We start from the raw sequence: 12200 nt of genomic DNA on the forward strand, positions 1-12200 counted from the left end.
CTCGCCGCCGGCGGCCGCCTTTCCCGCCTTCCCACCGCGCATGCGCCAACCGCCGCCTCCCCGCCCCCGCGCATCGCCCACCTCCCCGCCCACACCCAGTGTCCCACCCCTCTCGCGCGGTGCGCATGCGCCCCCTAGCCCCGCCCCCCCCGCTCTATAAATACCGCGACGCGGGCGCACTCGGTCTCTTTCGCGGCGAGGAGCGGTGGCGGGTGGAGGTAAGTCCTGCTCCGGCGGTGCGACCGCGGCCTTCCCCTTCTCTTCCCCTTCCCCGCGCTGTGGTGCGGGGTCCTAGCGGCCGTGAAGGCCCACGCTGCCTGCGGCCAGCTGTAGGGACGCTGCGTCCCTGTTTCTGTGCTAATAAGAGGCTGTGAGTGGCTTTCGCTGGGTGCTCGGCGCTGCTGAGGGGGCACCCTCGGGCCGCACTGTCCTCAGCCGCTCCTCACCGTCTTTTCCTTCTCTTTCCTAAGGCTGTACTGACGCCTGCCGCGGCCCGGCCTCGTCCAGCTCGCTCCCGACGTGAGTATCCGCCGTGGGGTCACGTCTGAGCTTCGGGGAGCAAGGGAAAGCGGGGACGCGTGTGGATTTGGGGGTGAAGGTGGCCGTAGTGCTTTAAAACGCCAATCCAACGTGGATATCCGGAGAAGTCGCTCTCTCTCGGCTCTGTCCGTGTGGCGCATGGGAGCGTAGGCCTTCGGGCCCGTGACGTACAGTCCCTTTCCACGACGTTGGAGAACAAGCCGGGCCTCGAGTCTGCAGCCTGCATATTCCTACTGCTTCTCTGAGCCCTCGGGCGGTGACAGAGGAGATAAACCATGCAGGAAACAGCTCTGCCACTCAAAATGGCTTCAGGGGTGTGGGGGGGCATGGGGAGACACGTGCCAGTCTGCACGGCTCGGGGGGGAGGGAGAACGGGAAAAGGAGAAACTCCTGAGCAATTGCCTAAAAGACCTTTTATTATTTCCAGTTCCAACTTTTCAAGTTTAGAAGTGAGTGGAGCACTGATGTGGGAGGTGAGTAATATTGCACTAATAATTTAATATTTGTTAGCTGTGCGTAGTTACACAGTTCTCTTAATAGTTTAAATAACCTAGCTATTTTTAAGTGGCTTATGGAAACTGAATTGAAGTAATTGAATACCAGTGCAGGCTTTAGAGGCGTTGTTTTAACAGCAAAAGCTGAGCTTAGGCATTCCCTAGCTTCTAAGTTTTTTGTTGAACTTTGGGTGGATAGGGGAAAGGGAGGCTGATTTCTGAATCTTTTTAAAGTGGGGAGGAAATCCTTGGCAAAGTGGATGTAAAGGATATTTGTTTGATTAGCTTGAGACCTTACCTGTGTGATACAGGAATTGGGAAAGAGCAGAAACAAACTTACTGGAAAGTTGTGAAGGCCCTGGCTTAGACCCCTGTAATCACCCCTTTTGTCTTAATTGGTGCCAGAGCAGACTTTTTACCCCCTGCAAAGAAGGCGGCATCATTGATGTGGGTGGTGGAACACTGGGATAATACTGGGGGAGGGCATGTGGTAGGCACATGTCATGCTTGCTTAGGACTGGGAATGTGTAGCTGGACTTAAAATTTTATTTTTTTCTAAATTGTTGCAGACACTGGTGACTGATGGTGATGAGATGCTAACAGAAAAGAATCTTGTGTGTCTAGTGGGACAGGGTAAGTATATTGAGAGTACTGGCCCACATAATTACAGAGGTGGTAGCTAAGGTTCAGTTCCTGCAGCATGTGCAATCAAAATGTCGCCACAGAGATCGGAACGGGCTGGAAGCAGAAGATGCCTGCATTTGGTGGCCTTCCAAAAGCACATGCTTCTGGCTGGGGACTGTCCATTAAATGGCCTCTTGCGGTGTCAGAATAGAAGGCTGAGGCAGATACAGCTTGAGTGTACCTGGTCATATAGCAAAGGTTGTGGTACAATTAAGCAGGGCCTGGGGCTGAGCCTGTGTGGGTGAGCTACACATGAGGAAAGCAGGTAGAGCCATGGGGCTATGGTGGAACCGGCATGCACATGCCTGAAAGCTGCTGCCATGTGACGAGCAAGACTGGTTGGCCTGGCCCATCTGGAAGGAGCTAGCTTTGGGGTGCTGTCAAAGGGTGGGGGCCTCGGGTGTAAGAAAGGAGTAAGAAGAAGCCACCACATGCTCTGTGTGTGGGCTTGGACTTGCAGTCAGCTGGCCTGCAGACCAACAACCCCAGCCATCAGTGGGGCCACCCTTGATCCCAGCTGCTGGGGAAGATGTGATTCAGCCTGATGGGTGTTGAGGACATTCTATGGGAAGCTGATACTGGAGGGGTGGCTCATAGGATGTGGGTGGGAGCAGTAATTTGTGCATCCCTGTTACCTGAAATAAGACCTCAAAGTACTGATTTGTAAACCTGTATCTAGCTGCAGTAGAGAACTAAATAAACATTTTTTCCTTGGTGTATGTTTCTTTGTGAGCGATTGCTTGGTTAGTCCTGGAGTATGAAAGAAATCCTGGCCATTGCTGTTGGTGCCTCTCACTTGGAGTCAGAAATGGGATTCCTGTGTGCTGTTTGTGTGTCCTGTCTGGAGTGTGATGGTGAAAGGTGCAGAAACCCACTTCAAACCTGTGTTATTAGCTGTTCAGGCTGGATTAGGAGCAGGTGATCTTTGTATCAGCTCTTCAGGGCTAAACCCAGAATGGTTCACCCTCTACCCCAGGTCTTGCTGTGGCGGGAATGACAAGTCCACTCTTGGACTCTTGCGCACAAGCAGAACAATGCTGATGGGTGGCTTTTGTGGAGGTTCTGCTTAAAGGGTTAAAGCAAAAACATGAGTCACTTACTGCCACCCTGCAGCAGTTGGCTAGATATCCTGGCTCTGCCCCACCTGAAACCCAAAGGGAGAGGGTAGGGTATTGGATGTCTTATCAGCTCATCCGAAGAGATCCATGCCTGGAATAACAATTACACAATTAGGAATTTGATTTCTGTTTAAAAAAGGCTATTACATGCTAATAGCTTATGTAGGCCTTTGGTCTAGAACATCTGAGGGGTGGATTTACATACTAACTGGAATAGAACTAAGGAGTGAAACAGAAAAGACTTATCCTGTCAGGCAAAAGATAGCATTTGCTGTTGCAGGCATGGACTGTTGCTTTGCTATCTTGTTATGCCACAAGAAATTCAGTCCGATTCCTGCTTCAAGAATAAAAGCGGGTTTCCCACTTAAAGCAGTGGTAAGGTGGAAAAGCTGGGGTGGTCTGTAACAAAGGATGAGGATGGTGCACCACAATGGGGATGAGCCCTGTAGTCTGCCCTAAACAATCAGTGAACCCCCACTGGAAGCCAAATAAAGCTTTTGGCTTTATCTTAAGATAATTGTAATTATGAGGACCAGCAAGTTCCAAAAGTCCCAATAACTGGACTCTGAGGAGTCCTTACAACTCTAAGGAGTCTGGTTGTGAGGATGAATCTGTGATTTGAAGCGATATTGTGTTTTGAACGAATGGAATCCTGGAACATTACTTGGGACGTTAATGGCACAAGCTGCCAAAAATACCACAAATTAATGGGTCCCAATTCCAGACATTACAATTGACAAAGCAATGGTTGAGTGCTGACAGCAGCTGAGAAACCAGCTGTCCAAACAACATCTGACCCCTTCAAAGAGTCCGAGTGGGTCAAATGTGCTTAATAAAACCCAGTTGCTCTTCCAACAGTTGAAGGCATTCTTTCTGCTGGCATCGCGATGGTTCAAGGCACGTGTGGTGGTGGCCCACCATTCTGATGCCTGGCTCTGTGGCAGAGTGAGTCCTCCACCCCCATGGGCAGGAACCTCTGCTAAAGCCCTTTTTATGTCGTAAACAAAATTATTTTAATCCCCCAGTACAAAGGTCAATGACTCTTCATCAACTCATGCAATCGTTATTTCCACAGTTGGGCATTCCCAAGCTGGAGAAGGCCACTGCAAACAGCTCTGCTACACCTGAAATGGTTCAAAACGCTACTGTAGCTGATTTGAAAAATTCAGTCTGAAATCAGCTCGTGCTCTCACTTAACTACCCAGAATTGATGGACTTCAGACTACCTCCTAGCATCGCAAGGAGCGTGGGTTTTACTGAACTTGTTGTTTTTAGGCAAACCAATCCCAACAGATCAAATAGGGTGTAAATAAGTTAAATAAGGTCATATTTTCATCAAATGGCTCAGGAGCAACCTCTGTTAGATGGCATCTCTGCTGTGGTCCTGGCTGCCAGACCTCAGAGCGTGGACGTGCCGGATTTTGTTAATAGTCTTGCTTCACTATCATCACCCAATTAGTCTCTCCTTGCGTTAAATGTCTTATTTTTTGCTGCAGATCTATTGCTGTGCCGCTGAGCCCATAGCTATGCAGACTGTAGGAATCGCTGCTATTTAGAGGTAGGACGCCAGGACAAGTTAAGTACGCAGTAACCGAGGCATGCCCTGACCGGGAGTCCCTGCAGAAGCCTGCGCAGGGTGGTCAGGGGCCTCCAGGATAGCAGCTGCCTGCCCGCCCTGCCTGCTCTGCCTGCCCTGTCCACTCTGCCCTGCCTGCACTGCCCTACCTTGCCCTGTCCTGCACTGCCTTGCCCGGTCCTGCCCTGCCTGCACTGCCCTACCTTGCCCTGTCCTGCACTGCCTTGCCCGGTCCTGCCCTGCCTGCACTGCACTGCCCTTGCCTGCCCTGCCTGTCCTGTCTGCACTGCCCTGCCTGCACTGCACTGCACTGCCTTGCCCTGCCCTGTCCTGCACTGCCTTGTCCTGCCCTGCCTTGCCCTGCTCTGCCTTGCCCTGCTCTGCCTGCACTGCACTGCCGTGCCCTGTCCTGCACTGCCCTGCCCACTCTGCCCTGCCTGCACTGCCTTGTCCTGCACTGCCTGCCCTGTCCTGCACTGCCCTGCTCTGCCTTGCCCTGCCCTACCTTGCCCTGCCCTGTCCTGCACTGCCCTGCTCTGCCTTGCCCTGCACTGCCCTGCCCACTCTGCCCTGCCTTGTCCTGCACTGCCCTGCCCTGCCCACTCTGCCCTGCCTGCACTGCCCTGCCTGTCCTGTCTGCACTGCCCTGCCCTGTCCTGCCCTGCCTACTCTCCCTTGCCCTGCCTGCACTGCACTGCCCTGCCTTGCCCCCTCTGTCCTGCCCTGCCTGCCCTGTCCTGCACTGCCCTGTCCTGCCTGCACTGCACTGCCCTGCCCTGTCCTGTCCTGCCCTGCCTGCCCTGCTCTGCCTTGCCCTGTCCTGCACTGCCCTGTCCTGCCTTGTCCTGCCTGCACTGTCCTGTCCTGCCCTGCCCTGTCCTGCCCTGCTCTGCCTTGCCCTGTCCTGCACTGCCCTGCTCTGCCTTGCCCTGTCCTGCACTGCCCTGTCCTGCCTTGTCCTGCACTGCCCTGCCCTGTCCTGCCTGCACTGCCCTGCCTGCCCTGCCCTGCCCTGCCCTGCCCTCTCTGCCCCGCCCGGTCGCGGAGCCGCCGGCCGGCAGAGGGCGCTGTGCGCTGTGCCCCGCCGAGCGGCCGGCGCTGCGCTCCCTTCCCTTCCCCCCGCCCCCCACGCATGCGCAGTGAGGGAGCGCGGCAGCGGGCCGGCCGGCGGCGGAGCGGAGGTGAGAGCGCGGCGCGGCCCTGGGGGCGGCGAGGGGAAGGAGGGGGGACGGGGAGAGGAGCGGGGGTGGAAGGGGAAGGGACGGACGGACGGACGGGGGGGGGGTCCCGCCGAGCCCCCGCCAGCCCTCGGTGCGTCCGGCCGTCCCGGCGAGCGGCAGCCGGCGGGAGGAAAAGGCCGGGCCGGGCCGCGGGCCTGCGCGGTCCCACGTGGGGCGGGGGGCGGCGCGGGGAATTCAAACGGCGGGAAGGGCCGGGGAGGGGGGGGGAGCCCGGCCCACGCGGCTCGTGGGGTCGGGACACGCGGCGTGGCGGCACGGCTCGGGCCGGGGACACCCACGGAAGCCTGAAGTGGGAGCGGAGATGGGTGCTCCAGTCCCAGTTCGGTCACTGGTCCCTCGGGTGATCCGGGGAGGGGAGGGGGGGAAGCTCAAACCACTGACAGCCCCGTGGGTGACCCCCTAAGAGGGCGTCGTTGGTGTTTAGGTCCGAGGCACTATGCCAGGGAAACGCACTGCGAAGAAGAGCCCGGTGCCAGAAGACGAGTCTCCTGGAAGGAAGAAGATTAAAAGTAAGAAAAATCCCTGGGAGTTCTCCCTCCCCCTTCCCAGGGGCCACCTTTAATGGAAACGTTGTTCCCCCTGTGCTATCTATATGGCATTTATCTCCCTTCTGCCCCACAGTCTGCCACTCATCCCACCGCACACAGCCCGGCCTGGTGCTGACGCTGGGGCAGGGGGATGTTGGCCAGCTGGGCCTGGGGGAGGACGTGATGGAGAGGAAGAAGCCGGCCCTGGTGCAGCTGCCGGAGATGGTGGTGCAGGTGGAAGCCGGAGGGATGCATACGGTGTGCCTCAGCCAGACGGGAAAAGTGAGTGCAGCGTGGAGGGGGCAGCACCTGGGGGGTGTGGGGAGGCTGAGCCGCGCTTCCCCGCAAGCTCTGGGACGTGTCCTGGAGCAAGGGGTCTGAATCGGACCCTGCTCGGCCCAGACGTGTAGCTCGTGCCAGCACCAGGGATGAGTGTGGTTTCCATGCCATGGACCACTACATTTTAGAGGGTCAAAGGGATAATTCAGCCTGGTGGGTCTCTGTCCCCTGGCTTCATGCTCGACCTGTTGCCCCTCTGAGTCCCATCCTGAGACCCTACGTGGAACACTGCGTCCAGCTCTGGAGTCCTCAGCACAGGGAAGGCATGGACCTGTTGGAGCGGGACCAAAGGAGGGCCACAAAAATGATCAGAGGGCTGGAACACCTCTCCTGTGAGGAAAGGCTGAGAGGGTTGGGGATTTTCAGGCTGGAGAAGAGAAGCCTGGAGCAATAGGACAAGGGGTAATGGTTTTAAACTAGAAAAGGGGAGATTTAGACTAGATATGAGGAAGAAATTTTTTATGACAAGGGTGGTGAAACACTGGCACAGGTTTCCCAGAGAGGTGGTTGATGCTCCATCCCTGGAAGCATTCAAGGTCAGGTTGGACGGGGCTCTGAGCAACCTGATCTAGTTGGAGATGTCCCCCCTCATTGCAGGGGGGTTGGACTAGATGATCTTTGGAGGTCCTTTCCAACCCAAACTATTCCATGATTCTATGATCCTGACCATCTTCACTCTTTATCTGTAGATCTACACCTTTGGCTGCAATGATGAAGGTGCCCTCGGGCGTGACACCTCAGCAGAAGGGTCGGAGACCACACCGGGGCTGGTGGAGCTGCAGGAAAAGGTGGTGCAGGTCTCTGCAGGGGACAGTCACACGGCCGCGCTGACAGAGGACGGCAGGGTTTTTGTCTGGGGTTCTTTTCGGGTATGTTGATTTTTTGGATGCTGGAAGCTCTGCTGATGGTTGCTGCTTCTGTGACTCATGTCCCCACGTCTGTCTCTCCACCCAGGATAACAATGGGGTGATCGGCTTGCTGGAGCCCATGAAGACGAGCTCCCTTCCTGTGCTGCTCCAGCTCAGTGCACCCGTCATTAAAATTGTCTCAGGTGAGCAAGGTCCTGGGGTGTGCATGGGTCAGGCTGGTGCATGAGGCTGTTGCAACTGTTGGGAGAAGGTGAAGGTCCAGAAGGTCCATGTCCTTTTCCTCCCTCTTGGCTGCTCTGAGCCAGGTACAAGGGTGTGCTTGCTCTTCTCTGGCTTTTCAGAGAACAGACCTTGTGTCTCTTCTAGCCCCAATGGTATTGTTAATATTTGACCCAATCTGATGTAAAATGCCTTACAAGAGTGCCCTAACCATGAGCCTGCACGGTCAAACCGCTTACCCTCTTCTAGACTTGGGGAATCTGAGCAGAGCAACCAGGGAACTTGTCCAGGGCCCAGGTGAGGCAGGGAGGGGGCATGTGCCCCTAAACCTTCCCAGAGAAACTTCTTTGGAGTTTCAGTTGGGGAACTGGGATCAGGAAAAGGGAGATCCTGGGGTTTTAATTTGTGCCAGAATCTGGTGTCAAGGTATCCAGTGCAGTAAACCCCACTGAATTCTAGAAAGCTGGGACAGCTGGAGTTTACATGTGGGATCTCAGCCCCTGGGTCTTGCTGGGTTATTGGAGCATGACTCCTGCTTCACTCCTCTCCCTCTTCTCCTCCCAGGGAATGACCACTTAGTGATGCTGACGGTGGACGGTGACCTCTTTACGTGTGGCTGCGGCGAGCAGGGCCAGCTGGGGAGAGTGCCGGCGCTCTTTGCCAACCGAGGAGGAAGGAAAGGGCTGCGTGAGTTGCTTTGGTGCTTGGAGGCGCATAGTGCTGTCTCCTTCATCTCCAGCTCTGTGCTTTGCAGAGGAGCAAAGAGACTCAGTCTCTTCCCCTGCTGCTCATGGGCTTGTGTGTAAATCGGTTGCTTGGATTCAGCGAGCTGGATCTAAGGGGGGATGGAAAGAGTGTAAATCACTAGACCTTGTATGACGCCTTGCCTCCTGCCCCCAGAGCGCCTGCTGGTCCCCCAGCGCGTCCCTGTCAAAGGCAAAGGCAACAGAGGCAAAATGCGCTTCCAGGACGCCTTTTGCGGGGCTTACTTCACCTTCGCCATCACGCAGGAGGGACACATCTATGGATTTGGCCTCTCCAACTACCACCAGCTGGGTGAGCCTCGCTTACGTCTCTCCAGATCTCATCCCTGCTTTGGTCTGGCTGCAGACTTCCAGGTCCCATGCTGCCCTGGCCTGCTGGGGGGATGCTGCTGGGCACCCTGGATCCTGAATACCAAGCACCCACCAGACACACCGGAGCTGGAAATTGGGCTTGGGGGGTCACCCTGCATAGCTCTGGGTTTAGGTCCTGGCCCTTGCAGCTGGTGGGTTTGAGCAGAAATTTGATTTTGGGACTTGGGGGGTCTGTGTTAGTCTTTGGTGGGGTGAGCCCTAGGGTGAATGGCTCAGTGCCGCTGCCTGGCCTGGGCTTTCTGTGCCTGTGGATCTGATCTGCCTGGGTTTGTGTGTCCCACCCCGCAGGGACCCAGGGCACCGAGCCCTGCTTCTCCCCACAGAACCTGACATGCTTCAAGAACTCCACCAAGTCCTGGGTCGGGTTCTCCGGCGGACAGCACCACACAGTGTGCGTCGACTCGGAGGGTGAGCACCAGCATGACTGATGGGCTGGGAGTTGCACAAAGTGGGATGGGGGGGGTGACTCCCATGGCCTTCGTCCCAGCTGGGGGAGGTGTTGGAGTGAGGGTGATGTGCTAGAGCCCTCGCAAGTCCTTGGTGTTGGAAGGCAACAAGGGTGGCATGAATTTGCAGCAAAGGGCGGGGAGGATGACAGGAACCCAGAGTCACTTGTGAACTCTGCTCTCACAGGCTCAATAGTCTGTCCAGGCACCCGCCCACCCTATTGATTTTGGGGAGCTCAAGGGTCTCTATCCCAGCCTGCACCTCCTGGTTGGGATCTAGGGTGTCATAGGGAGGAGTGACGTTCTTCCAGGAGTCAGACCAGCGGGAGAGGGTCTGACTGTGGCCTGCTGCGGGCTTCTGCTCCTCTCAAGTCACCTCTCCTGTGCGTCTGTTGTGCTCCAGGTAAAGCCTACAGCCTGGGCAGGGCAGAGTACGGCCGGCTGGGCCTCGGGGCAGGGGCGGAGGAGAAGAGCACACCCACAGTCATCCCAGAGCTCCCCAGCATCTCTTCTGTCGCATGCGGCGCGTCAGTTGGCTACGCTGTCAGCAGTGACGGTGAGTGCCGGGGCCATGGGCTTGGGAATGTTGTCCTAACTACTCTCCCTACCTCTCATCCGACCATCCTGTTGCTCTGCCCAGCCTGGCCCCCCTGGATCCGGCTGGCCCCGTACAGCTTCATCGCACACTGCTGGCTGGGTTGGGACTGGAGCCAGGTCCTGGCGCTGATCGACCACCCAGCCTTGGTGGCAGCTGGGCAGCAGCTGCTCAAATATTTTTGTGGGCCCTTGGCAGCAAGGTTCATAACAGGGTGTTGACCAGGAGGGGGTCATTGGCCTGCCGGTCCCTTCTCCGCACCCTGAACTCTGCTGCTGCGAGACCTCTGTGCTCTGGTGCTATGCATGCTTGTGCACGGCATCTGCAGCCCACGGCAGGGTGGGAAAGAAGGTTTGTAGTGGGCTGATGGATTTGGTTTGCTCCCCGGGGACAAAACACTGCCTTAGCTGTGTGATGAAATGCCTCTTTGAGTTGCCAAGCACTGCTCCTCTTCCCGCTGCCTGCGTCTCTGGCACCCATTGCTCATCCCCCTGCCCGGGTGTGAAGTCCTCTTGGGTTTGGCTGCTGGGTCCCCTTCCCACCGTATCGTGCAGCCACTTTGAAGTCCAAACTTGCATCACCTCTGTTGCAGGACGAGCATTTGCCTGGGGCATGGGCACCAACTACCAGCTGGGCACAGGGGAGGAGGATGATGTCTGGAGCCCTGTGGAGATGACAGGCAAGCAGCTGGAAAACCGCACGGTCCTGGCCGTGTCCAGCGGCGGCCAACACACAGTGCTGCTGGTCAAGGACAAGGAGCAGAGTTGATGAAGCGACGCCGCGCAGCCAGGCCCAGCGGGATCACGGGGCCCGCACACACCCCCCCACCTTCTGTCTGGGTTGGGTGCCCAGTTTCCAGCTCTGGTCTCCCGCCGATGGCGGTGGGGAGGGCAGGAGGCTCCCGGAGCCGGGCCCTGGCAGCATCTGCGTGGCTGGAGCAGGGGTCTTCAGGGATGCTTGTGTTTTTCTGCAAGCGTGTGTCTGTCTTCCTGCGGTGCCCGGTGCTCTGTCAGCTCCCCCGGGTTGGCTTGGTCCTAAACTGATCTCAGTACTGTGGATGGGTTTTCCACTTCTTGTCTGGCTTTTTTTTTTTTTTTTTTTTTTAATATTTCCTGGCCCAGCAAAACTGAGGGCCTTGTGCTTCACTACACAAAAGGGTTTGGGCATTGGGCTTTCTGAGGTCCCCATGTTCCCCATCTCTGGGTGCTCCTCCATCCCCTTAACCTAAACATCTTTTACCTCTCCAACTTGGATTTGTCTCCTGTTGCCCACCAAAGCCCTCTGGGCTTGTTCCAGGTGAGATCTCTCGGTGCAGCAGAAACGCTCCCAGGGAGCTCTCTCCTCTCGCACCCAACGCTTGTGGCTGCGTTGGGGAGATCCTGCCGGGTGGCTGGAAGCCTGCGAGGGGGAACGCTGCTGGATGATGCCTGCCCCATGCTGCATGCAGAGCTGTGGCTGCTGAAGAAGGGGGGGTCCTGCCTCCCACCCATCACCGCTTACAGATCTGAGCCAAAATCTCCCAGGCAGTGAGGCCGGGAGCAGGTTCCCCTGCTCTCTTCTGCCTGGAGCAGCCGCCTCCAGCACTGCTTTTTGCAGTCCCAGCCACTCCTGCTCTTTCCCATTGCCTTCGGAAACCCAACAAAATCCATCCCACGGGTGGGGACTTTGTTATTTTAATTTTTTCTCTTTCCTTTGCTGAGGAAGGAGCTTCATTTGCTGTTAGGGCCTTACTGAGAAGACAGCCAAAACCCAGCTATGCATTGAATTGCTTGAAACAATGGGACTCCCTCCCCATTGCTGCCGGTCTTGGTCAAACTGGTCTCCCTCCCTGCACCCGGCCTGCCCCATCTTCTTTTTCTGTGCTGCCTTCCAGGTACCTGGACTGAGAAGGGGGGGTCTGCAAAGATTAAATTTTGTATGTTAAGTTATAGCAATAGGGGGAAGCAGGGGGTGTGTGCAGGGTGGGGGGCTGCGACTTGTACAATGGCTCAGAATAGGTTGAATTTTTTTAAAAGAAAATGTAAAGTATTTTGGTTGATTAATTGAGGAAGAGAGGAAAAAAAACTGTAATCTTTTAACATTTGGAATAAACTGAGTTTTTATAAACCCTGGGTTTTCCTGTGGTTTGGAGGGGTGGGCAGCCCTCTTCCCTGGGTGGGCACGTGCCTGCTCTGGGATCACATCTGAGGGTGGTTACGCCAGAAAGGGCTTCTCGTGTCCCCTCCTGCCACCTCTCTCCATAAACCCTGCCGTGATCCTGTCCCTGAGCTGTCACGGGAGCTGCGTTGCCAGCTCAGCTTTGGCATCTGCACCGAGGTGGCCCTGGGGAAGGGGACCCCAGGGCTGAGCAGGCGCTCAGCATCCTTCAGCCCGTGCTCAGGGGGGAGATGGGGACGGACGGAGGACACCTTGGCCT

The 12200-nt window shown here is 56.5% G+C and overlaps 1 protein-coding gene and 1 non-coding gene across 4 annotated transcripts; both read left to right on the forward strand.

The window, feature by feature from the left end:
• The first annotated feature begins 193 nt into the window (after positions 1-193).
• On the forward strand, positions 194-11874 carry RCC1 (regulator of chromosome condensation 1). Of its 3 annotated transcripts, none has more exons than XM_075047620.1 (14): positions 194-218; positions 471-519; positions 968-1013; positions 1604-1667; positions 4333-4394; positions 6078-6162; positions 6275-6462; positions 7209-7388; positions 7474-7570; positions 8172-8294; positions 8508-8663; positions 9032-9151; positions 9593-9745; positions 10377-11874. In XM_075047620.1, exons 6-14 carry the CDS (start codon positions 6090-6092, stop codon positions 10550-10552), a joined length of 1266 nt encoding a protein of 421 aa, XP_074903721.1. In that variant the 5' UTR covers positions 194-218; positions 471-519; positions 968-1013; positions 1604-1667; positions 4333-4394; positions 6078-6089; the 3' UTR covers positions 10553-11874. The 3 variants fall into 3 exon arrangements, with proteins under 3 accessions (XP_074903721.1, XP_074903722.1, XP_074903723.1); XM_075047621.1 differs by lacking the exon at positions 194-218 and adding an exon at positions 225-370; XM_075047622.1 differs by lacking the exons at positions 194-218; positions 471-519; positions 968-1013; positions 1604-1667; positions 4333-4394 and adding an exon at positions 5532-5593.
• LOC142040668 (small nucleolar RNA SNORA73 family) lies at positions 626-830 on the forward strand. Its single transcript, XR_012653264.1, has one exon. It is a non-coding gene; the product is annotated as a small nucleolar RNA SNORA73 family (small nucleolar RNA).
• Positions 11875-12200: the final 326 nt, after the last annotated feature.

The sequence above is a fragment of the Buteo buteo genome, chromosome 16 (genome assembly GCF_964188355.1).
Source record: "Buteo buteo chromosome 16, bButBut1.hap1.1, whole genome shotgun sequence".
Lineage (NCBI taxonomy): Eukaryota > Metazoa > Chordata > Aves > Accipitriformes > Accipitridae > Buteo > Buteo buteo.

Bases quoted from the DNA above. Each gene is read 5' to 3' on its own strand.
- RCC1 (XM_075047620.1), top strand. From the start codon at position 6,090: ATGCCAGGGAAACGCACTGCGAAGAAGAGCCCGGTGCCAGAAGACGAG. The intron at 7,389-7,473 runs GTATGTTGATTT...CTCTCCACCCAG, and splicing joins TTGTCTGGGGTTCTTTTCGG to GATAACAATGGGGTGATCGG. The intron at 8,664-9,031 runs GTGAGCCTCGCT...CCCACCCCGCAG, and splicing joins CTCCAACTACCACCAGCTGG to GGACCCAGGGCACCGAGCCC.